We start from the raw sequence: 23357 nt of genomic DNA on the forward strand, positions 1-23357 counted from the left end.
GTCACAGGCTTGTCCGCACTGAGCGCATGAAAATTCTGCTCTTTAGATTTACACCATCAAGCACATCATAAATTATAAATCTTTTCATCTTAACAGATAGAAGGATGTTGAAATATTGTAAATGTCATTTCGAACTGTCAAAAAACCGCACCGCAGCGCCGCACGGGCCGTTCAAAGTGAAATTCACTAGAGTGTTTTCACCCGGGTGAAAATCTCTTTGCGCACTCCGTGTGGCTCTGCGGTGCGGTTTTTTGACAGTTCGAAATGACATTTACAATATTTCAACATCCTTCTATCTGATAAGATGAAAAGATTTATAATTTATGATGTGCTTGATGGTGTAAATCCAAAGAGCAGAATTTTCATGCGCTCAGTGCGGACAAGCCTGCATAGTCATGGCACCTATCAACTATTATGCCTCGTCAGCTGTTACACTAATACATATACATACTGTTGAGAACCACTGAACAATCTCTCAACTCTCGCCGCTCTGCTTGCTCGCCGATGGCATTTCAATATGCGATCGGTTGATGCACAAAAGCAGACATTAGTTTTAGAAGTTCTGTAACCGTCATTGTGTATACGTGTCGCGTCATAATAATGTAATCTTTTATGTAAATAAAGTTACGTTTTAATGTTTTATGTTTACACCTGGAGTAATCAATACACTATCATGTGTTACGGCCACCCAGAACTCCAGGATGTAACAGTGGCGACGAGAAATTCGTACCCGTGCGTGCAGTGAGGAATCGTGACGCGTTTGTTTTATCGCGGAGGAGAAGATGGACGGCACAATGAACTTCGTGTGGAGCAATCAAGTTCAGCTCCAGCATCCAGCGTCATTGGCTGGTTACGATCCGCATCAGCATCAAGCGGGTCAGCGACTACATCCGCCGGTTCTTGAATCAGCACACAAGAACCACGCATCATCATCAATCCCGTCTTCTTCGTCATGTCAACCCGCGAACATTCAACCTCATCAGCACCACCATCACTATCAACTGGCGGCTGGATTCAATGGGCCATTCAGCAGTCCGCCATTGTGTCATGTGCAGCCAACAGTGGTACAACAAACACCACTGCCACTTTCGACCGTCCAGTTTCCACCCGGTCAGAAGCAGTCGGAGCAGTCCCTCCAGCAGATACGAGAAGCCAGTGAAAGGTACTTTGAAAGTATGCAACAACTGCTTCAGCTTCAGTATCAACATACCATGGAATTAATTAATCAACAATTCCATTGGTTTTCGATGTATTGGAGTACCCGACAACAAGCACACAACCAGCAAAAGTCGTCCCCGATCATCACGCAACTGCAAGGAACATCGTATCAAGCTCCATATCCAAACGTCGTCGCTACTACGGCAATAAACGAGCGACATCAGCAAAAGTCTTCAATGGACCAGCTGATTGTTCCCGCGCCGGCGAAGGTGACGACGACTCAGTGTGATGAACAGCAGCAGCAGCAGCAGCAGCAGCAGAAACAACAATCAAAAACGCCTATCGCCGTACCTGCAGCCCCCGACGGCAGTAGTGATGAAAACGAAGTCGAACACAGTCGGCAGAACAAAGATACGACAGAGGTGTTCAATTCGTACAACGTTGGATCACCTCGGGAGGCAACTATTATCTTCGATTAGCATCCACCGATTGAAGTAATTGAATCTGTCGTCGGACTCCACCAGATTGATCCGAAATTTGTTCAACACTTTCTGGATCGCAACGGGCACCGGATGGATTCAACAAGTGGGCGTGCTTCGATATTCAGTGATGTCTTCGTGTGGATAGTCAACCATGGTGGAACCAGGATCAAACTTGGATGATCGTGCAGCAGCCTTCGTCAATATGATCACCGACCACGCTATTACCCATGTCCACCATAATCGATCTTCTTACACCCGAAGACCGCTGCTATGGAAACACCGTCAACGATTCAGCGGGGGAGATGTTGAGAACCACTGAACAATCTCTCAACTCTCGCCGCTCTGCTTGCTCGCCGATGGCATTTCAATATGCGATCGGTTGATGCACAAAAGCAGACATTAGTTTTAGAAGTTCTGTAACCGTCATTGTGTATACGTGTCGCGTCATAATCATGTAATCTTTTATGTAAATAAAGTTACGTTTTAATGTTTTATGTTTACACCTGGAGTAATCATTACACTGCAATGTGTCTCGGCCACCCCGAACTCCAGGATGTAACACATACACTCTTACAAGGGGGTAATACAATTCCTATTTATTATACATTACACCAGGGGGCTGCCACTACTGAATTCCAATACTCCTCCTTAGTGCAGCCCCTTTGCGAACTCAACGATACGAACCTATCTTTCCTCCTCCTGGCTCAAAGCTGAGACCGGTACATTGCACTTACTGCGTCAAGTAATACAAATCTTTACATTTCTCACCTACAGCGATAACTGTACTGCCATCTAATATTTGGCAATCCGTGGGTCCAAAAACAACTGAATAACCCTGATCCGTAATACGACTGACCGACAAAACACTTTCAGATAATCCAGGCACATACAAAAGTTCCTTCAACTGCATATCAATGGACTCGCCCCACAATCCACGTCCCACTTTTTTTCCTTCTCCACTTCCTCTGGCATTCACTGTTCTACCAGCTGCTAAAGTTACCTTCAGCTTTCTTTGCCAGATTCTACTGACAAAGTCTTCTACAGAACCAGTCATGTGTTTCGTACAGCCAGTGTCAATAACCCACTTTCCACTATTCGTCACACCTTTTCCGGTCCTTGTCGTGAAACACACTTCTCCAGATTCACTATTGTTTTCACGATGTGGATGCTGCACAAACACCGTTTTTGTTCCACCCAACTGCTTCTTCACGTTGACTTCCATTTCCTGTTGCAAAACAGGACAATTCCTCCACAGATGACTTTCTTCTTTGCAATGATGGCACATTCGAACATTTCTTCGGCTTTCTGGTGGCACTATGGATTTCATCACTTGCTCTGTAGCACTCTTCTGGGTTTGAACTTCACGTTTTATTCGCCACTCATCCAGGAGCTTCCCCTTGATATATTCCAATTTCAAATCCTCTTATGGGCGGCCTTCTAGTGCAGTAACGAGCGGATTGTACGACTCCGGGAGACTTGATAAAACGATCGCCACAACAAGATGCTCCTTCACTGCTTCTCCCATCCGGGCCAAACAATGAACATGCTCCGAAACTTCCTTCAGGTGATCGGACATACTCCCACTGTCGTCCAGGCGCATCATACAAAGTTTCCGCAAAACATGGATCTTGTTGGACAGTGATCCGCGCTCATGATAGCATTTAAGCTTCATCCACATCTCATTTGCATTTGTTGCTTCCATGATGAGACTCAACTGGCTGTCTTCCAGCGCCAAGCCAATCATTGCTGTAGCCTTCTTATCCTTCCTTGACCACGCAGACGTCATACCCTCCGGTGCCGGTTTGGCATCCTTTGCAGTTGTCCACAAATCCTCCTTCTTCAGCATAAGCTCTATCCGGAATCGCCAGCTCGTCCAGTTTGCATCGCTCAACCGATCAAACAATATTTTTGTTTCTGCCATATCTTTTCCAAATGTTTTCGTCGCACAAAAATACACTTTTTAGACCACTGTGCAGATTTCTGCTAATCGACAGCAGAATTTTCTAACCGAGGAGAACTTCTCGTTAATTACACACATAGCATTCAAAATGTCTTCAAACAGACACTTTCTTCTAGCACTTTCTTCGCGAGATCTGAGCCCAAAACCTGTTGGAATACTCAGCGCAGTGAACCCGGAGCATAGACCGACCGAATAATAACCGCCGCGGGACTTGTGATACTGCGAAGAAAGTAACTTTCACGTGATACGGTTTCACATGTCTATATTCAATTATGTACAAGTACGGACTACATAGTAACAACAATCATTCATAGTCATGGCACCCATCAGCTATTATGCCTCGTCAGCTGTTACACTAATACATATACATACACTCTTAAAAGGGGGTAATACAATTCCTATTTATTATACATTACACCAGGGGGCTGCCACTACTGAATTCCAATAGAAAGCACATGTCTGATAACAAAATCACCAGAAACCCTAAATTGCAAGCACGTAAAACCGGAAGTTACCAATTTTCGATGGGAAATCGAATGAGATTTTTTGGGGTTGCCTACCTGGCATCTTAGCAGGGTTCTTTATGCATACATACATTGGCAAAAGTAATGATCAAATCACGTTCAGGAATGATTTTATGTGTTGAGTCATGGATTTACAGTGCATTTTGGGCCATATTCCCCCATGCGATATTTCAGCTTACTGTTTCCGGAGAAACTATTAACTCCTTACAAGTTTCTCGGATGGAAAGTTGAATGATTCTGAGGAGGGTTCTAGCATAACAAATGAAAAGGGCCTAAGTGCTTTTTATAAACAAACATATTTCGGTCGCTATAGCGTCCAACGTCATGGCCATTCGTAGCACCTTCTTCCAGCACATCCCCGCAATCGCAAATCGACCACGTTTCTGATTGATGGACGGCACTTCTCCGACATTATCGACGTCAGGACCTATCGTGGCCCTAATATCGACTCTGTTCACTACCTGGTGATGGTTAAACTGCGCCCAAAACTCTCCGTTATTAACAATGTACGGTACCGGCGGCCGCCCCGGTACGATCTGGAGATCGCGCAGAATCTCGAGACAGCGTTGCCGGACGAGGGTGTGCTCGATGTGGCCCCTCTAGAGGACTGCTGGAGTACAGCCACAGCAGCCATCAACAACGCAGCTGAGAGCACTATCGGGTTCAACGAGGAGTGCAGAGCGGTTCTGGAGGGGAAGGATGCAGCGCGGGCGGTAATGACTGAATGAACCTCTGCGTCAGCACAAATTCATGCGGATGTCGGAGTGTTGGTGGGACTTGGTTGGCAGAAGGTTCACACATTGGTGCGTGGATACCAGGGGTAAGGTGAAAGAATTGCGTGTTTTATTATTCTGAAGAAGTGCGGCACATTTCGTTTGATTGCATAACTTGTAGGCGTTATCTAACAGGATTGAGACACTGTGCTGTGTGAAAATTTGGAAGGAAGGGAAACGGCTTTTTCAACCCGTTTCTGTTCTAGCGATGGCTATGAACATGTGAATATACATGAGTTGTATATGTAAAGAGGATGGAGAAAGTATATAGAAAGATACAAAGTAGGAGGAAAGGAACGGGCCAGGGATTGAACCCAGGACCTTCTGCATATGAATCAGAAGCGACAGCCACTAGACCACCAAGCCCGTCATTGATGGCTTCCAGTAAAAAAAGCCCAAAATCGCATATTTTGCCCTATAAATTTAGGTATAGCTCAAAATTGTAACGTGCTGGAGCAAATCTGAGCCCGGATTCGGATTCAGCGGTACAAAATCTGCAAGAGAAACATACGTTTGCTCTTGAAACAAATAAAATGTTGCGCTGTGAAGTTTGGGTAAACGATATCTGAATTGAATCAGATTTTACCAATTACCGTGATTTCGGGTGAAATTGATCAACGTGAGGGTTATTTTTACTTGTTAAAAAATAATGGTTTAAACTTAAAACAGTTTGTAGAAAATGACCATCATCTGGCTGAAGGTTTATTGAATGATGAGTTAACATGTTTTACAGTCAATTCTGATATTCCACTCAAGATTCCTCATAGGATCCCCTCAAATGTTTTTCTGAGGATTCCTTTAAGAATGCCTCCAAGTATTCTTACAGGAGTTTCCTCAGAATTCTCACTCATGGGATTCCTTTAGGGATTCCTTCAAAAATGTTTCCTGAGTCCTGGGCCATCAGGGATACCTCATGGGATTCTTTTATTGATTTTCCGGGATTTCTTCTGGCATTTTTCCTGGGTTCATTCAACGATTTCCCCCGAGTGTCCTTTTGGAGTTTTTTTCCCTTTGGTTGATCCTGGAATTCCTCCAGGATTTGTTTTCTGGAATTCCGTTGGGAATTCCTCCCGAAAATCTTCCATTGATGTTTGGCATTTCATCAGGGATTATCGAGTTCTCTCGGGATTCATTCAGGAACCTCTTTCGGGTGTCTTTTATGAATTCTGATACTCCATCAGGAATTCCTTCAGATCTCTCAGGATTCCTTTAGGTACTTTCCTGGACATTCGTCAGGGTGTTTTTTTTTTATTTATTTCTTCCAAGTTTCCAGAAATTCCTCCTGGTTCGTTGATTTTCCCCGAGACTCAGTAATTGATTACATTAGAGATTTCTCCAGGATTCTTGTCAGGTTTTCTCCCGGGATTCCTTTAGGTATTACATTCGGATTTTTTTCAGGGATTTCTTCGGGACTTCCTTTAGGAATTTCTTCCATAATTTCTTTATGGATAGCTCCTGGATGTTGTTATATATTTTACCGGATTTCTTTTCATTGATATTTCCGGCATTCAATCAGGGATTACTCCTGGGATTCATTTTTTCCGGAATTCCTTCCGGAATTCTTTCACGAATTATTCTCGAGACTGCATCAGGGATCATCATCAGAAATTCCTCCAGGATTATTCCTGGGATTTCTCCCGGGATTTCTTGAATTCGTACAGGAATTGTTGCATTGATTCCTCACGGGATTCTTCCATCGATTAGTCTCAGGTTTTCAATAGGAATTCCTTCCGAGATTGTTTCAGAAGTTCTTCAAGGATTCTTCCCGGGATTCCTTTATAGATTTTTCCTAGGATGCTTTTAGGGGTTCTTTCGTCATCTTTTTCAGGTATTCCTCCCGATGTTTGTTTATGGATTTCCTCAGGATTTTTTCATTGATTCTGCAAGAATTTGTTTCAGTGAGTTCTGTCAAGATTCTTTCAGACATTTCTTCTGAGATTCTTTTGATGATTTCTCCAGTAATCCTTTCGGCATTCCTCCATGGGGTCTTCTTGGAATCCTTCCCCTGGTTTCTCTTGGGATTCCGTCTAGAATTCTTTTAGGAATTTCGTCAGAATTCTTCTCAGATGCTACTCTTGAAATTATTTCTGATTCTGTTTCTCTGATTCGAGATTTCTTCAGGGATTTGTGCTGCAATTCCTCCTGGATTCTTTCTGGGATTTCTCCAGAAATTCCGTGCGATAATTGTCTCGAGACTCCTCCAGGGGGTGCTTTCATCTGGATCTTCTCCCGGGGTTCCTTGCATTTTTGCGATTATTTTATTATCATCTGATGGTAATAGAACAGAGTTTAAAATTTTCATTTTCAATGAGTGAAATCAACGCGAATTTTGAAAATTCTCAAATGAGGGATCAAAATAAAATTCATTTTTTCGAATGAATTTTTTTCTCTTATTTATTCATTTCTCGCGTTTAGTATCATACGGGCGTATCTACAATGATCGATTTCTCTTCGTCAATTTTCTCTTCGGATTATTCCAGGACATACGACCAATATTCGAATAATCTGTCGGTGTGTTTCGGTGAAGGACGACTAGGACTAGCATCTAAAACAACAAAAACTACTGAAAATGAATTGCCGGCTAAACTATTAACCAAAGAGAAAATCGATGAAGAGAAATCGATCATTGTAGATACACCCGTATGATACTAAGCGCGAGATTTTTCTGTCACTGACAATTTTCACTGAGAAACAAAACTAAACCATAACTCCCGACAAAACTTCCAATCATCACAAAACTTGAGTATAGTAATTAATTAGAATACTAACCTAGATACTAACCATCTGCTCCATTTGTTTATTAAGTCAAATTTTGTGTTTGTTAACTGAAATTGATTATTTTACGATGTGCAAGAAAATACTCATGACAGGAAATTGAATGGAAAAAGAGAGGCATTCAGCTGACAATGAATGTGGCGAAACACGAATGAAAAAATAAGAATGTCAATTTTCATTTTGAAGCTCCGATTTTTTTTACACTCTGAATAGAAATATTGTTAACTTTCTTTGTACAAGCTGCTAGTCCGTTGTCTAGTGTCGTGCTTCCTTCAAAGGGCGAAAAGCTCACTGGAAGCATTGAACGTGTCCGTGTCTTAAAAAAAGCTTTTCTTCGTAGTTGGTACACTATACATGAATGCGAAACATCTAATCAATTGCCAAAGGATGTTCTCAGTTGAAAAAACTTAGAGGTAAGCTCCAACCCACGTGTTATGTCACACCAAAAGGAAGAAGAAGCTGGTCAAATATGACCAACATTTCAAGTATGGAAACAACTAATATCCGCTCGAATACGTGCAGAATCTCTTTCATCTAAGCTTATGAACTCCATAAAATCCCAAATCGTGTAGACCAACATTAAAGCGGTACATAATTCACCTGCTCACATATATGAGAACAATTCACCCTGTGTCACCTGCTTCTATTCTTTACATTTGCCTCATACACCGCCGGCACCAAGCGAAATGAACAGTTTTTATGCCATGCAATTACTTTCTCCGACAGATTCACTGCAAATGATACCTAATTACGTGGACTGTCCAACAACCTCTCCGCTTCTCATCTGCCGTGCTACACGTGTGTAAAAGGCAAAACTGTTCCATTGCTTTTGACAGTCTCTCTCACGGAATCCTCCTAGACAGCCACAACATTCCAAGTATTGCTGGGCATGCGCTTTACCGTGCCGTCCTTTGTAACCAATTGATTTTTATTCGTACTCTGATCCTCGTGGTCTACGATGCACGAGGTTTTCCACGGAGTGCTGTTGCTTTGCCGTGGTGAAGAATGGAGTGGTTCTCAAGCGGATTTTGCGGGACAGCAAAACTATAGAGAAATCATACAATCACAATGTTTATTTCGAGGTGCGAAGTGCGTTGAACTTCAAATGAAACTTCCGAGTTTAGTGGGCGGCGCTGCAGCTCCCGCTTCTGTTTGTATCATTCGACGTTAGTCTGACATTAGCCTGACCGTAGCCTCACAGTAGTTTGACACTAGTCTGCTGAAAGTCTGACGGTAGTCTTACAGTAGTCTGATACTATTCCGATGGTTGTCTGCCGGTAGCCTGATGGTTTGTGACAGTAATCTGACATTAGCCTGTTAGTTGCAGAACAGTAGCCTGGCCCTAGTCTGATTGAAGTCTGACATTAGCCTGATCCGTGGCTAGCGGCTAATCTTTTCTCCAAACCAATTGAGCTACCTATATCCATACACAACTAACATTTATTGTGAATGTAAACGTCAACAAAGCGTCCTCAATACGACTTAATGCTGAGTTACTGTGTTGTACATATGGACGGAAGCTTCTATGCAAGCCCTATAAAGCCTGCATAAACAATAATCGGGACACAGAAATATAGCTATAACTCTGCAATAAATACATGAAAATTTCTCAAATTTGGCCTAATAACATATTAAGATGTGTTCATTTCACATCTGTGTATCTATAAGTATCACAATTGCTAACGAAATTTCATAATTATCATCATAGAACTTTAAACTGTAGCTTAAAAGAACCATATATTATGCGAATGAAAATTGGTCATGTTTGTACAAAATGCTTAAAACCACGTCTGTTTGTTTTTCATCTACAGTTGAAAGTAATGCATCGATTTTGATGAAATTTGGCACAAATAATAAACATATATCAAAGAGTTCTCAGTCAATTATTTGGCCAATTTCACTGATTCATTGCAGAGCTACAGCCATACTTTTGTGTCCCGATTATTGCGGATACAGGCTTTACCAATGAATCTGGCGAACTTAATCCACATGTATATGCTGTGCGAGCAGCTTCTATGCCACCAAGTCATAGCTCTTTTCTCGGCTCCTATGTAACCACTAACTGAATAACATCTTGAGAAGGCGCTTTTTCAGCCTTTTCGCAGTTGTTAAATAATAGTTATACGGCATCCCCAAATTAATCGATTAAATATAATTCGGTTATGGATACCGTGACGCAATACATGTGGACCTGGAATTATCGCTTTCAATATAGAATAATTAAAGTACTTACTGCTACTTGGAATCGAACTCCAGATCTCTGTATCCACTGGTCCCGATGATGTCCTCACTGCCACACTGCTATATATAAATAGCATAGAAAATTGCCCGTTTTATTTTACTCCAGACAAGACTTCATAATTGTGCCACAAGAAACCTTACCCAACTTCATTTTGCTGCAAAAGCTTGTGAAACGTCAAACTCAATAATTTTTACATTGAACAAGTTGTGTGGTTCCGTCAACAGGTTCTTCGTCACAGCTTCTAGCTGAAAGAGTGTTCTTTAAACAGCTACGATGCGCTGCTATTTTGTGTATTTGGCAACATTACAAAACGTACTATATAAAAGCAGCTGTTGTATTGGCTGGGACTTTTACTCGATTTGCACATCTTCCGGCATTGAATTAACGTGCAATTAAAGCAACTCACACAATTTGACAGCACAGAGATGGATAGCTGTAAAGAGTTTGTGTAGTAGCTATATCCCGCTTAAAGTTTGTTTTGATAATAATTATTATGTGGCTGCTGGCAAGCAAAACTCAAATTCTTCTCCGAACTGGATGAATGTGATGTGGATCGGATGTCGGATCCCCATCTAGATTTGCTACCTAAAAATCGCAACATATGGTATGTGGGGGCAAGATGGGTCAGGGGGCAAGATGGGTCAGTACCGTTTTCAACCGTACTATATATTTTTTGAATCTTTCAATAATTTTCCCAGATGAACGAAGTGGATACACAAAAAAGTGATATATTGTTTTGAAAATTCTTTACGTTCCTTGCACAGAAAAAAATAAAATATTTTTTCGTTATACTCCTTATGCTATACATTCCATATAACTACGTGTATTGTGTAGACGGGGCAAGATGGGTCACCCTAATTTTTCGGTATGTTTGCATAGTTTTTGAAAATGTTTTATTCTTCATTGAAAGGCTATTCTGTGACCTACATTATCGAAGCAATTAGAGCACTGAGAGTTTGTGAAACTATTTTTGAAATTTTCCTACAAAAAATATAGGTTTTCAAAGTCCGTTCATGGCTACCTGAACAAAAATCTTCTAGTTCTGAGAATAATCTACCGATATGTTTCAACACTTTTTTTGTGTAATCTGTAATCTTTTAATGTGTCTGTGAAGCTTAGATGTATAGAGAAAAAATAGAAGATATATTTTTTTTTTGTTGGAGAAAAATCGAGTTTTCTGATAGCTGACCCATCTTGCCCCCGTAAAAATGAGGTGGGGCAAGATGGGTCATGTTTTTTAAAATTGCTTGTCAAGAAGCAGGTTTCAAACTTTATGACCTTTCTATACTTTTATATCATAGCTGACTAGTTTATCTGAGAGTCGTGGTAGAATACAGAGAAAAGCGATTTATATTCAGACAGTTATAGGGGTCCATTTCTTAGGTGACCCATCCTGCCCCCACTTACCATATAATTTTTGCAGAGCTCAAATCCTAAGCTATGGCCAAAATGGATTGAAATTTGAAATATGATATTTGTTGGATAACGCTTTGATAATTGATCTGAATAAACCTTTTTGTGTCTACCATACAATCTATGAATCTATAAATTGTCATAAAAAATCCTGAGACTCCATTTCATTTGGGACACCACACCACAAAAAAGAATAAGTTACCTGGTTGATCTAGTTATGTTCCCACGTATTATTGAAACGCTCATATAATCTAACAAATCTGGCGTTCGATTTGTAACGGTCGTATGTAGGCTGTGATTCCTATGCTGATAGGAGCTATTCAAATCAAACGCCAGTAATAACAAGTAAGAAAGATATTCATTCAATATTTTTAATTTGGGAAACACCCATCTACTAAATCCTAAAGTCTGAAGTGTAAAATGCGGAGGAAGTATTCTCTCCCTACCAGTTGCAAACGGTGAGTGACTGTTGGGAAGAATTCACTTATTTAGACCATCTTCTGCGTAAATTCAATTTTGCTCCGTCGAATGGTATTTTATGTCTTCTTTTTGTAGTCCTTCCATCCGTTCAGACTTGTTTACATCGGAGAGAGGAGACGTAGCGCGATGCCTGTCTGAGCGATGTGCAGATTAAGTTAGATTAAGCTTTATTTATTTAAACTTTTTTTCATGGAATTATTAAAAAGGTGGCCTGATAACCATTGAGGTCGGATCACGAGACTAAATATTAACTCATCCGGCATAATCCGTTATGAAATTGAGGGTGGGGAGAATGATTTATTCACCTTCAGATTCGTTACTGCGTTACCTAATGAATTGATTTCATGGTTTCGTTTTTCGGATAATAAGATACAATCGTTTCAGGGGTTGATCACGATTTATTGAATTTTGGTTGCGGACAAACACGGTTAAAAATTTTACATGCGACTATAATACAGAATGGAGTTTATGTTGATTTCATAAATTGCAAAATTATATTCCATTGTAGTAGTTCTCAATCTCGGTCAAGGCCAGCTTGTAGTACGTTCGACAAACATTATCACCCCAGAATGATCCAAAGCACTGATTCTGCTCAAAGCAGTGGTAACGGATTTTGTCGGAATATTGACTACAGCAGTTTGCTATGGCCCACGTGCACTTTGATGGAGCTCGGCGGCTCGGATTGATGTTGTTACCGTTATTTCCATTATCGCCACCTGTTGAGATATCAAATTTCAGATTACGGGCGCTTCTAGTCGATTTAAATTAGCAGGTAATATTTCCATACAAGTTAGGCTTTCGCTTAGTTTCATGGCATTCAACAGTAGGAAGAAATGGTTCACATGAGCAACAATCATTATGAGAAAGCCAAACTGACTTGTACATAACAACTAGGGTAATTTTCCAATTGTTGCACGGCTAAAAACTCGCCTATTGTTGCACACTCCATGTTATTCTTATGAGGTGTGCAACAATTGGCAAATTTTTAGCCGTGCAACAATTGGAAAATTACCCTAATAAACAAAATAAATGGGACTAGCAAAACTTGAACCTCCACAAAAAATCGATTAAAAGCAGCGAAAGAACGCTGAATAAGAACAATGTAATAAGGTTTCAAGTCTTCCTGTAGAAACCTTCACTTCCTTAACCCTCGAGCGATCGCGCTGTTGTATTTTGTGCAACACGTTGAAAGATCTCTTTTATACCCAGCATTAGCGTGATGCTGACGTGGTGGCCAACCGCGCGAGTTACGGAAGGTTAAAGGAATCGTCACTATTAGCTAGGGTCTGTCCCTGCTATGAGGTGTGCCGGGTTCTTGTCCAGCATTTGCAACGTAGTGTAACGTAGTGTGTAGTGGGTTTTTAACAGTTCCTTGTGGGGCCGCCAGACCCGAATCATTAAACACAGATACGAGATGGGTACTACGTGGTCTCCAATGAAACAAATCACATTTTTTTTGCATACACCAACAATGATTTGAGTTATAGTAATACATTTGTCTTCCACTGCCCTTCTCGGGATGATCCTTGCACACAAGTGTATATTATGTTACTGCAATCGTAACATCATGTTTGTTTTTGTTTAACAAACTTAGCCTGTTAAAAAAAATATTTGAAAATTTTGCACAGCTTTGAAAACTACAGCGTAGATCGTTCTAAGGGACTCTACGAATTGCTAGTCCCATTCATTGCATCCATCAGTTGTTCATTGCCTAGCGAACAGTAGTTTTACTTATACATCGCTATGATCTAAAAGCGAAACAAGACATCACCGGAAGTGCATCTGTTTCAAGTGCATCACCGCCACGGTCAGTGCAATTTCCGAAAAACAGCAAGTGCAATCTATTTACCTATTCGCGTTCCAACTGCTGCTAGAAAGATTCCAAAAGCAAAAAAAGCAACGAAATTGAACAAATATTTAATGCTGTCAGCATGCAACGCATCCGTGCAACTAGGTATATGAACAAGCTACGTACCGTCCGGCGAGAGACCCAGGGAGGCCCAATCAAACTCGTCGTCACTGTTGTTCTGGATCACCGGCCGTGGGGTGGTGGTCGTAACGGTGGAAGTGGTGCTAGTTGTCGTTGTTGGCGCCTGCGGAGGCGGTGGAGGCCGAGCCGTTGGCGGTGTGGGTCGTGGCGCTGGAAGTCCTGGACATGTAAATAGATTTCTCAGGTATTAGAGGGCTGTGCAAACAAACATGTGTAAAAATACCAACAAATGGTGTTCACTGCCGATGGTTTTATTTTGGCGCGTGCTAAATATAGCGGCTTATATTTCCCCGATGGAAACATAACAGACGAGACCAGATGCAGATGATACAATTTATAATTTATACCAGTTGCAGATGGCACAATGTTTTGTTTTTCCTTTATTAACGAGTTTTTCGGCCATATGCCTGTACATCACGAAATGAAAACACAAATGCGGGTTTGGTGCCATATGCAACCAGTTCAATGTAATGGAAAACTATTTTACACTTCATATCTACTGGTCGATAAGATTGAAGATGAGTTCAGTTTCAAGGCTGTTCGGTCCCGTATGAAGTTATGATCATCAATATTAACTTCCTTCCCAGATCAGACTAGACGACTGTGTAGTATCGGTAGCGATAATCTCAATTGGCTAGGACCATTCGTTTTGGTGATAAGAGTCCACGAACTCCTATCTCATGGTATAATGCGACTAAGTTAGGCGGCATCTGCCAAGGTATGGTTAGGTATCAGTAGGTCGTCTCCAGAGGAACGTTCTTCTCCATTTGGGAAAATTGTGTCATGTATTTGTATGCATGGTTAAGAGTGTCTAATAATTAAAAAAAAACTAACTGCAAATGGAGCCTGGGATGTAACAGAGAGCTGGTAAATGACGTTGTGTTTATCTGAGATAATCTACTACCCTTCCTAAGTCTAACATTCAAAACTAAATAAGACTGGGATTATGATAATGTCGTTTATTAGCTTTAGTTACAATCTATGCGTTTAACACAATTGCACACTGTGTATTTCGCCTTTGACGTTCTTCAATCGCCAACAATTTGGTTCGATCGTTATTGTTCTGCCTAGTCTAGGAAATACTAGTCTATCTAAGCAATCTTGTGAACCAGGTATTTGCTGTTTTCAACAGAAACGAAATGGCAAAGTCGCATGTCATGCCTCCAGTATGTGCGCTGGTCAACAAAACAATCGTCGCTACACTCGTCTATGAATTTAAACACAGTAGATGTATGTGCTATCACAATTGAGGTATCTGTTAACCCTTGAGCAGTCGCGTCTTCAACCACTTTAAACGACACCACGCTCAGTACACGACGCGACTGCTGCCGAGTTAAAAATCTCAACTGGAAATAAGTTTATTTTTCGATTTATTTACCGCTTGATGAACCATCCCCACGGATGCTTTCAAAGAAATCATCGCATACTACACTTCACAAAGCCCTTCGCTAATTGTTGGCAGTGATGCCAAAGCTCACCACTTCATCTGGGGTCGCTCAGACATTTACACGAGAGGCTCCAGTTTGATGAAGTATAACATAACTCAACCTAAGAAATCATCGCATACTACACTTCACAAAGCCCTTCGCTAATTGTTGGCAGTGATGCCAAAGCTTACCACTTCATCTGGGGTCGCTCAGACATTTACACGAGAGGCTCCAGTTTGATGAAGTATAACATAACTCAACCTAACCTAATATAGGCATCCGCCCATGGTATCTGCAAGAGAACAAGTGTTGGAAATACCGCTTTACTCTAGCAGAATTATTTACGAGATGACCTAATGGAATGTGTCAGATGAAGAATCTTTATCTGAACATCGGTACTTCTCTTTTGAACATTTAAATATCACTTGGCAAACTTTGCCTTTTAGGAATTTCCGGTCAGTTAACTGGGATTTCATTATTGATTTCATCTATCCATTGTTATGGCTTCTCAAGAAGCTTGCCCTCTGCGATTTGTTAAAACCACTAGGGTCACCAGGGTCACAAGGTCAGGAAACAATGGTGATTGTAGATGTTTACACTCTTACAAATTTTAGCACAATCGAATTAGTAAATATTCCATTTTTTGCGTCTATAGTCGTGTGAAAAAGTTTTTTTTTTCATATGTTTGCCCATTCACAAATTTAAGGAAAATGGCCCTTGTGAATGTTTAAATCTTTAGCGTTCCGTAGGTGTAAATAAAGCTCTTCTATATAATGGAGAATTCATGTAAGAAAAAAGAGGAGCAGCTTTGGAAGGAGGGCGGAAGTGCCTCTTATAATATCTAAAGTGTTGTTTTACGATATAATTACCCGAGTAGAAGAAAAATCAAAACAATATCATCATTAGATATTACTCAGTGAAGTACTCAAGATCATAATTGGCTATTGGGTTGTTTGACATAAGAGATAAAAGATCAAAAGTTAGTATGGGGAAGAACATAATAAAATCTCATTTAGATATTAAAATATCAAACTAATATTTGGGGTGGTCTGGACAGAAGAACATCAAACCAATATCAAAAAAATGATCTGACAGATGAATTAGAGTTAAAAAAGAAACATGACCGCGACCAAAATCGAACGTATGACCTTGTGATTTATGAGCAGTGACATTATCACTGCACTACGACTCAGTGTACGCAGAATATGGCATCACAAGCGAAAAATAGGCAACAAGGAAGGCACGGCAACAACGCTTTGTTTTTTCGTTAGCAGATAATGACAAAATCGCTCCCGAGTTTGTTCACAACAAAAACGGTAGGAATATTTGTCTCGTTCTATTCATATCGTGATTTTCGCATTGTTTTACAACTGAAACTCGACTCTGAGCATGGCAAGAGTCTTAATTCGTCCAAATGCTCATGAATTCGATGATGTGAGTCGAAAATTTCAGCAGAAAATCCGAAATATCGGCACACGCACGGCAAGCGATGTTTGTTTTATTGCTCTCATTGCTTGACATGCGTTTGTTGCGGAGCGCCTTTGTTACCAACATGCACCGCTTAGGACAAAGCGTTTGTTTTTCGACATGATCCGTTTTTCGTACCCTGCTACGACTCATATCTGGAATCAGGAGCTAACAAGAGCATCAAGTTCTACGTTTTGCATGGTGTTTGCAGCTCATGGTAGTTGTGCTGGCTTGATCGCGTTATGTTGTAGATGAATGTGTGAAAGAATTAATTTTGATCTTGAATAGTTTATTTTTAGATCTTACAATTTTCGGATGTTATAGATGAAGGTGTGAAAGAACTGATTTTGATCTTGAGCAGTAATATCCAGATCTCTCGATTTCTGGATGTTGCAGATGGAAATGTGAAGAGCTATTTTTGATTGATTGATTTAACTATATTATAGACACTTTCAGCCCTTGGCTGCTAATTTTTATCTTGAACAGTGTTTTTCAGATTTTCCAATGATAAATGTTCTGTTGCAGAATATTAATACAGTTTTCACCCAAAATTTGCAAACTGAAGCGATAGCATGTAAAATAAAAATAAATTAAAGCTCAATTGAGAATTGAATATTTTCCTAAACTAAAAGAGCACTTTTCTCTAGGAGATTCCATATTAATGCCAATGCTACGAATTGCTACAAAGGTAGTGATCCAAACTTCTGTGTTAATGTTTTCACCATTTCTTGCAACTTAAGCATTTTGAACTCGGTGGTTGGCAGTGGTTGGTTCATTAGAATCTGGGGGCATCCATAATGCGATTTTTATATGAAAACTCCAACTAGTTTGTATGGGTGGTAACGCTAGGCTGTATCCCCTTTTCCCCTGAAGCTTAACGTAAATTATTAATTCCCTATCCCCTGAAGTATTACATAATTTGAGGACGGCGCATAATGAAATTATACATCCAATGCTAGAAAATTTCGGCATTTATACAGGGGATTGCACAAGGCTTTCTGAAGATCAAATTAAGTACTAATTTTGAAATCATATCACGATGAGATATTGAGCAGATATTTGGCAACTTTTTGAAAATCCAACCAATATCATATTAAGATATGACATCAAAATTTGATCGTTTTGAGATATGATTATGATATTCACGTCCACCCGAGTCATAGCAGATACGCTATGTAACTATGGGGCTGTTCATAAACCACGTAGACTTTTTGGGGGGAGGGGGAGTCTGGCCAAAGTCTACGCTCCATACAAATTTCAAAATTTTTGTATGGACAAAAGTCTACAAGGGGGGAGGGGGGTCTGAGATGGCCAAATTTCGGTCTACGTGGTTTATGAACAGCCCCTATGTAATGAGACAATGTGATAAAAACGTGAAAAAAGTAAAAACCAACATAGTTGGTATGTGCATCAACTGAGGGTTGGTGTCGCTAATATGGCCTCTTGGTAAATCCGAAACAAATACCTATTGTTCTGCTTGTGATGACGAAGCCACACCTCAAATTTTCAAGAACACAAATCTGTAGAACCAAATCATGGTATGAACTGAAAAGTTGATCGATTAGTCACCTCCAGGGTACCCAATCGATCAACTTTTCAGTCAAACCCGCGCCAACCGACATTTGGCTCTTAAGACTTGCTCTTGAAATTCGAGGTGTGACTTCTTAAATCATCACCCTAAGGAATCTGTAGATCAAGACATACCTTGTCCATTCCGGTTTCGATTAATTGGACCAAATTAGCTGAGAACTTCCTCTGGCCATTACCATTTTGCATTTGTATACCGTATGGCAGGCACGGAAATTTTAACATAGAGGAATCCCAACAAATTTCCATCAAGAAATGTCTCTGGACCGACCGGGAATCGAACCGATCGCTCTCAACATGGCACTAGACATGGCCTTTCAAAATTACCGCGCGTTTACCGTTTCGGAAATCTGGGCCCTATTCCTAGTCTTCATAATTGTTCAACAATGCACTATTAGTTTCTAGGCAGAAACTACGAAATAAATGTCAACTCACCTTGAAAACCGCCGATTGGTCGTGGCCCCCGATACAGAATGTAATTGGTGTCAACGTTTGTATCGTACACTGTGTCGAATGCAAACACATTTGGTCCAAAACGATTTCCAAAATCAAACGTACCTGTTGGATCGGCAGGTTGTTGTGGCCTTGGCGTGTTGACAGGCAGGTACGTTCTATCCGGTATCTGATTAGGGTTCGCCGGCAAAGGTATTGGACGCACAGCTTGTGGCGGTAGGTAATGATTGTTCAACGATGGCCTGTGGTAGGGGTTGTATGCAATACTGCCCGGTTGGATTATTGTCGGTATGGTCTGGAAAGCGGGTATTTGATACATGGTCCAACCTGTGGAGAACGCAAGAAAAATGTATATGTATATTACTCAACCTAATGAAGGTTTGTTTTCGACTTGGTCAAGGCTTTATGCAGTTCTGTTCTTGAAAAGTATTCTAAACTATATGCATTAGAACAAACTCAGAGTTCAGAGATGAATCAGCCAGCGGCTGAAAGCCTCATAAATATTAATTAAAATAATATTAATAATTGCATTTGGACTAACTTTGTCGTTTCGTTCTTGGCTGCCCTACAACGCCTTCAGTCAAGCCTTCAGTATCCCTTCGAAGTCTCCTGCTGTTGGTTCGTTTCACGAAACCAGCCTCGTATGTTGGCTCGGATGCGCCTTTCTGCTCCACCGGTAGATAATCGAAGTACTTCTTGTCGTAGATCGATTTCTTCTCCGTTGCTTGATGGAATCCATCTACATTTTCATCGACATACTTCTTGGGGTGTGACTTGTTTTGCTTGTGTTTCTTCGCAAGCATCAAATGTGATGTAATGTGCCCGTAATTAGCATCTGTTTAGATAAATTGAAATATTAAATATACTGGAAACGTTTTATTTTTCATAATAAAAATTGAAATCATACTTTTGAAACAGAGAAAAACGACGATGTTCTTCACGAACCCAACAAGAAAATTATGGAAAGGGAAGCCATAGGATGCGGGACCATTTATACAGGGTCCTATCCTTCTATAACACAGTCAATTTCACACCAAATGACTTATTGCGTTTGTACACGGTGAGATACATACAAATGTACAAAAATTCGAATCATTTGTTATAAATTTGACTGAGTTATAGCGGAAAACTTCCCAGAATAGGCCACCTGCCCAATTGGTCCTGAATCCTATTACACAGACAGATTACGCGTTTGTGAAAAAATAGGCCTCATAACTCCGTTTTATCCTTATTTCCATCACAATAGGACATAGTGCTTCTAAATATAATGCTTGTAGTTTCGTATATCCATACATAACATTATGTTCATTCCAGATGCTGGTTTTGACATGAATTGTTCAACATGGAAACAGTCTTCTCAGGTCAATCACCACACAAAGCCATACAAGCAGCCATTGTGGGAACATGGTTTGAAATGCATTTCGGGGCTAAAATGATCCAAGGCGTAATATTTATTAAACTCGTTGCAAAACTCAACTTATTCGGCACTCGTCGTATTGTTTCCAACTCTACAAGTCTCGTTGGACACAGTTGGATATAGGGGTCATAGTTGTTGAAAATTTGCTCCTCTAATGTGGGGCCTGAACCCGTGGAATATAAACTGACTATTTCCGATTGTCGTAAGGTTTACTGGTGGTTTTGTAATCAACTATGTGTTTTCAAAGATTCAAAAAAATGTGAAGACGCTTATTAGATTTTGTTGCCTGTTTAGCGTCCCCACAAAATTCACAAAGAAAGAGCTAAACATATTTTTACCACCTTACTCTACTATCTCTTTTTACGTATACGGTCTGGAACTATTTGAGCAGGGGCCTTATTTTGAGCACTTGCTGATGAACTCAGTCAATTTTGAACCAATTGACTTGGTTTTAAGATAGGGTGAGATACGCACAGTATCTAGCAGTGTACAAAAATACATGTCAATTGGCTTGAAATTGACTGAGTTATAGTAGCAACTGCCCAAAATTGCCCCTTTGCCCTAATGGCCCCAAACCCTATCACAAAGCAGACTGTGATACAATGAAAGCGAGTCATCCATTAGATGCTGTTGTCTGAACAATCATAACTTTTGAAGATTTGCTATAAATCATCTATTTTTGATTCACGAAACTTCATTTTCTTTGAATCGTAAGCAATCGATAAATCATCAAAGAGATAGATGTCAAGTGGGCGATTCTGTTCAATTGGAGACCCAACTGTAATTTGCGTATCTATATCCACGCTACGGATTATACTCGCTTCAAATAGCAGAAAACCAGATGCCATCGTAAAGTCTTCCGGCGTCTGTTAAATCATGACATCATTACCAAGGTCAAGTAGTATTGTGTCGGAGTTTGCCGAAAGTGCAGTAGAACTAACTTTACCCACGTGAACCTTGCGTGTGTTAACGCCCATCAGCATGTATCTTAGAATACACCGCGTACATCGTTCGTTGAACACTCAATTGGCTTTTAATTGCTGACTGAATCGTAATGAATGAATTAATTTGGTTTTTGCTACATGATGTTGAATTGAATGTATTGAACATTACGTTAATGAACGAACATTTTTATTTTGACCCTAAGCACACTGATTGAAAACCTTGATACTGGGGTAAAAACAGCACCAAACAATTAGATATGGTCGTTGTGCTTTTTGTGAATGGCCACATATCTGTGCTTATAGGTACAACAAATATTGAAGTTTTTCTCGCGTTTTTGAAATTTTAAGAAACAAATTTCTTCTTGAGGAATAAAGATATAGAATAGTGGTTCCAAAAATCGTTTTTGCTCCACACCGCTTATTCGATTCGTAACCAGATTCCATGCCTTCTCCCAAAATTTGAGGTGATTTGGTAGAAAATTAGGAGTGCACAAGGCCTTCAAAGTTTGTATTGGAATTACTATGAGAAAACGATGTTTTTCATTCAATCGATCGTACCATTTCCCAAATGGCCTAGAGGGTTAGTTGACCCCTAGTATGCCTAGGCCACTTTATCAACAACAACTTCTCCGAAGACCTCATTCAAATCGGAAGCTTCATTAATTAGTTACCGTTTTTATCCAGAATGAACATCTTTGCTCATGATGTTCATACTATTCGATGGGCATCACTGCATTTTGCAGTGAAACATGATTTTTGTGCGCTATCTTTGGCGCCATATGCAGCAATGTTGCCGGGTAGGAAGCTGTAGGATCCCTGTTCAAGTTTCTCCAGATGCATAAGAATCGATAATTCATTAATCAGGCATTCGATTTGAATGCGGTCTTCAGTACAACTTCACCGATAGAGTAGCCTAGGAGTACCAAGCGTCAACTTACCCTATAGGGTACTTGGGGTAATGCTACGGTCGATTGAATGAAAAACATCGTTTGCTCATAGTAATTCCCATACAAACTTTGAAGGCCTTGTGCACTCTCAATTTCCAACCAAATCAGCTCAATTTTGGGAGAAAGCGTAGAATCTGGTTACAAATCGAAAGAGCGGTGTGAGTAAAAACGATTTTTTGAACCACCTTAAATACATAGTGAGAAACTCTCGGTGTACTTACCCATTGCATGATCTAGGCAATGCTCATGATTAGCAGTTTTAAGATCAATTTCCGTTTCTTCTACTCCGGCTACCAACGGTACTAACAGCAGACAGATACATGCCAACATGGGGCCAACCGAGGCAACTGGGAGCCGTTTCAACCATAGCCGGTGGACCGGCGATGACGACGACAACCTCATTGTAAGACTGCAGAGGAAAAAGAATAAAAATCATAAATGTTTGAAATTTACGTCCGCGGAGGAAAATATCAGAGTGACACGGAGATTGGGGGATCGAGCGCGGAACATAAAACCCATTGTGAATTTAAGGCGTCAAGGGATAACAATCTTTTAATTAGAATAGCGTTTTTGCGGACACGGCACGACGGCTATACAAATGACCGCGACAGCGATTCACACAGTCATGGTCTTGGAGATGATTAATTAGGTAGATTCCTTGCATTAATGGCCCATTCTGATCAATGGTGGAAAATATTTAACCCCATGATAGAACTTTTTTTTAGTTCAAATTTGGAATTGCACATCATTTTGCTTTTAGGCCTTTCCAAGTAACATTTTTTAGTTAAATAGACTAGAAGAGGTTATTCGAACCATTTTAAAACCAAAATAAAAAATATAAGGTTTTATGACGGGTTCAAAAACCTCTACAAGACTAATTGGTCATCAATACTTGGGTTCAATGGTAGTTTTTGACAAATTTTCTCAGCTAAAATAACTGCCATCGTTTAAGAACCAATACAATAGTTTTCTTAATGTTTGTAAAAGAAGTGCTTCGTTTTGAAGATGTTTTTTTTTATATTCCACGATTTTATATGCGTTAACCGTTTAAGGCAACTTTTATTTTATAATCTCTGATTTACAAAGCTCAATTGAGGGCCCAGATGCACAAGGGTTTAAGTTACCATTTTGTCGACTTGAGCTGATGATACCAAAAAAAATCTTCAGATTTTAAACTTTTATGAACTTTTTTAAGATTTTGTTTATCACCAGGGTGCGAGGCCGCCATGTTTGAGAATCCAACAACTTGTATGCTAACATTCGTGTATCCAATGCTTTGTGATTGTGGATACACGATAGATGTTGGCTCTGTCAGATC

The 23357-nt window shown here is 40.3% G+C and overlaps 3 protein-coding genes across 9 annotated transcripts in view; 2 read left to right on the forward strand and 1 right to left on the reverse strand.

The window, feature by feature from the left end:
• Nucleotides 1-23357, forward strand: part of LOC109419207 (uncharacterized) — a 127442-nt gene that overhangs the window by 37947 nt on the left and 66138 nt on the right. The gene's annotated exons all lie outside the window — the stretch shown is intronic.
• On the forward strand, nt 9-2537 carry LOC134285389 (probable basic-leucine zipper transcription factor Q). Its single transcript, XM_062846026.1, has 2 exons — nt 9-1616; nt 1683-2537. Exons 1-2 carry the CDS (start codon nt 783-785, stop codon nt 1818-1820), a joined length of 972 nt encoding a protein of 323 aa, XP_062702010.1. The 5' UTR covers nt 9-782; the 3' UTR covers nt 1821-2537.
• The window catches only part of LOC109423133 (microtubule-associated protein RP/EB family member 1), a 30638-nt gene continuing 19466 nt past the window's right edge, over nt 12186-23357 (reverse strand). For 3 of the 7 annotated variants that reach the window (XM_019698055.3, XM_019698054.3, XM_019698051.3), the window contains exons 2-7: nt 22261-22448; nt 19273-19566; nt 18714-19058; nt 13783-13956; nt 13657-13677; nt 12186-12523 (exon numbers count right to left, since the gene is read on the reverse strand). In XM_019698055.3, coding sequence (XP_019553600.3) covers nt 12300-12523; nt 13657-13677; nt 13783-13956; nt 18714-19058; nt 19273-19566; nt 22261-22441 — 1239 coding nt within the window. In that variant the 5' untranslated portion in view covers nt 22442-22448 and the 3' untranslated portion in view covers nt 12186-12299. The remainder of the gene's footprint in view (nt 12524-13656; nt 13678-13782; nt 13957-18713; nt 19059-19272; nt 19567-22260; nt 22449-23357) is intronic. The other 4 variants (XM_019698057.3, XM_019698058.3, XM_019698052.3 and 1 more) reach the window with 4 other exon arrangements.

Source organism: Aedes albopictus, chromosome 1, assembly GCF_035046485.1.
Source record: "Aedes albopictus strain Foshan chromosome 1, AalbF5, whole genome shotgun sequence".
NCBI lineage: Eukaryota > Metazoa > Arthropoda > Insecta > Diptera > Culicidae > Aedes > Aedes albopictus.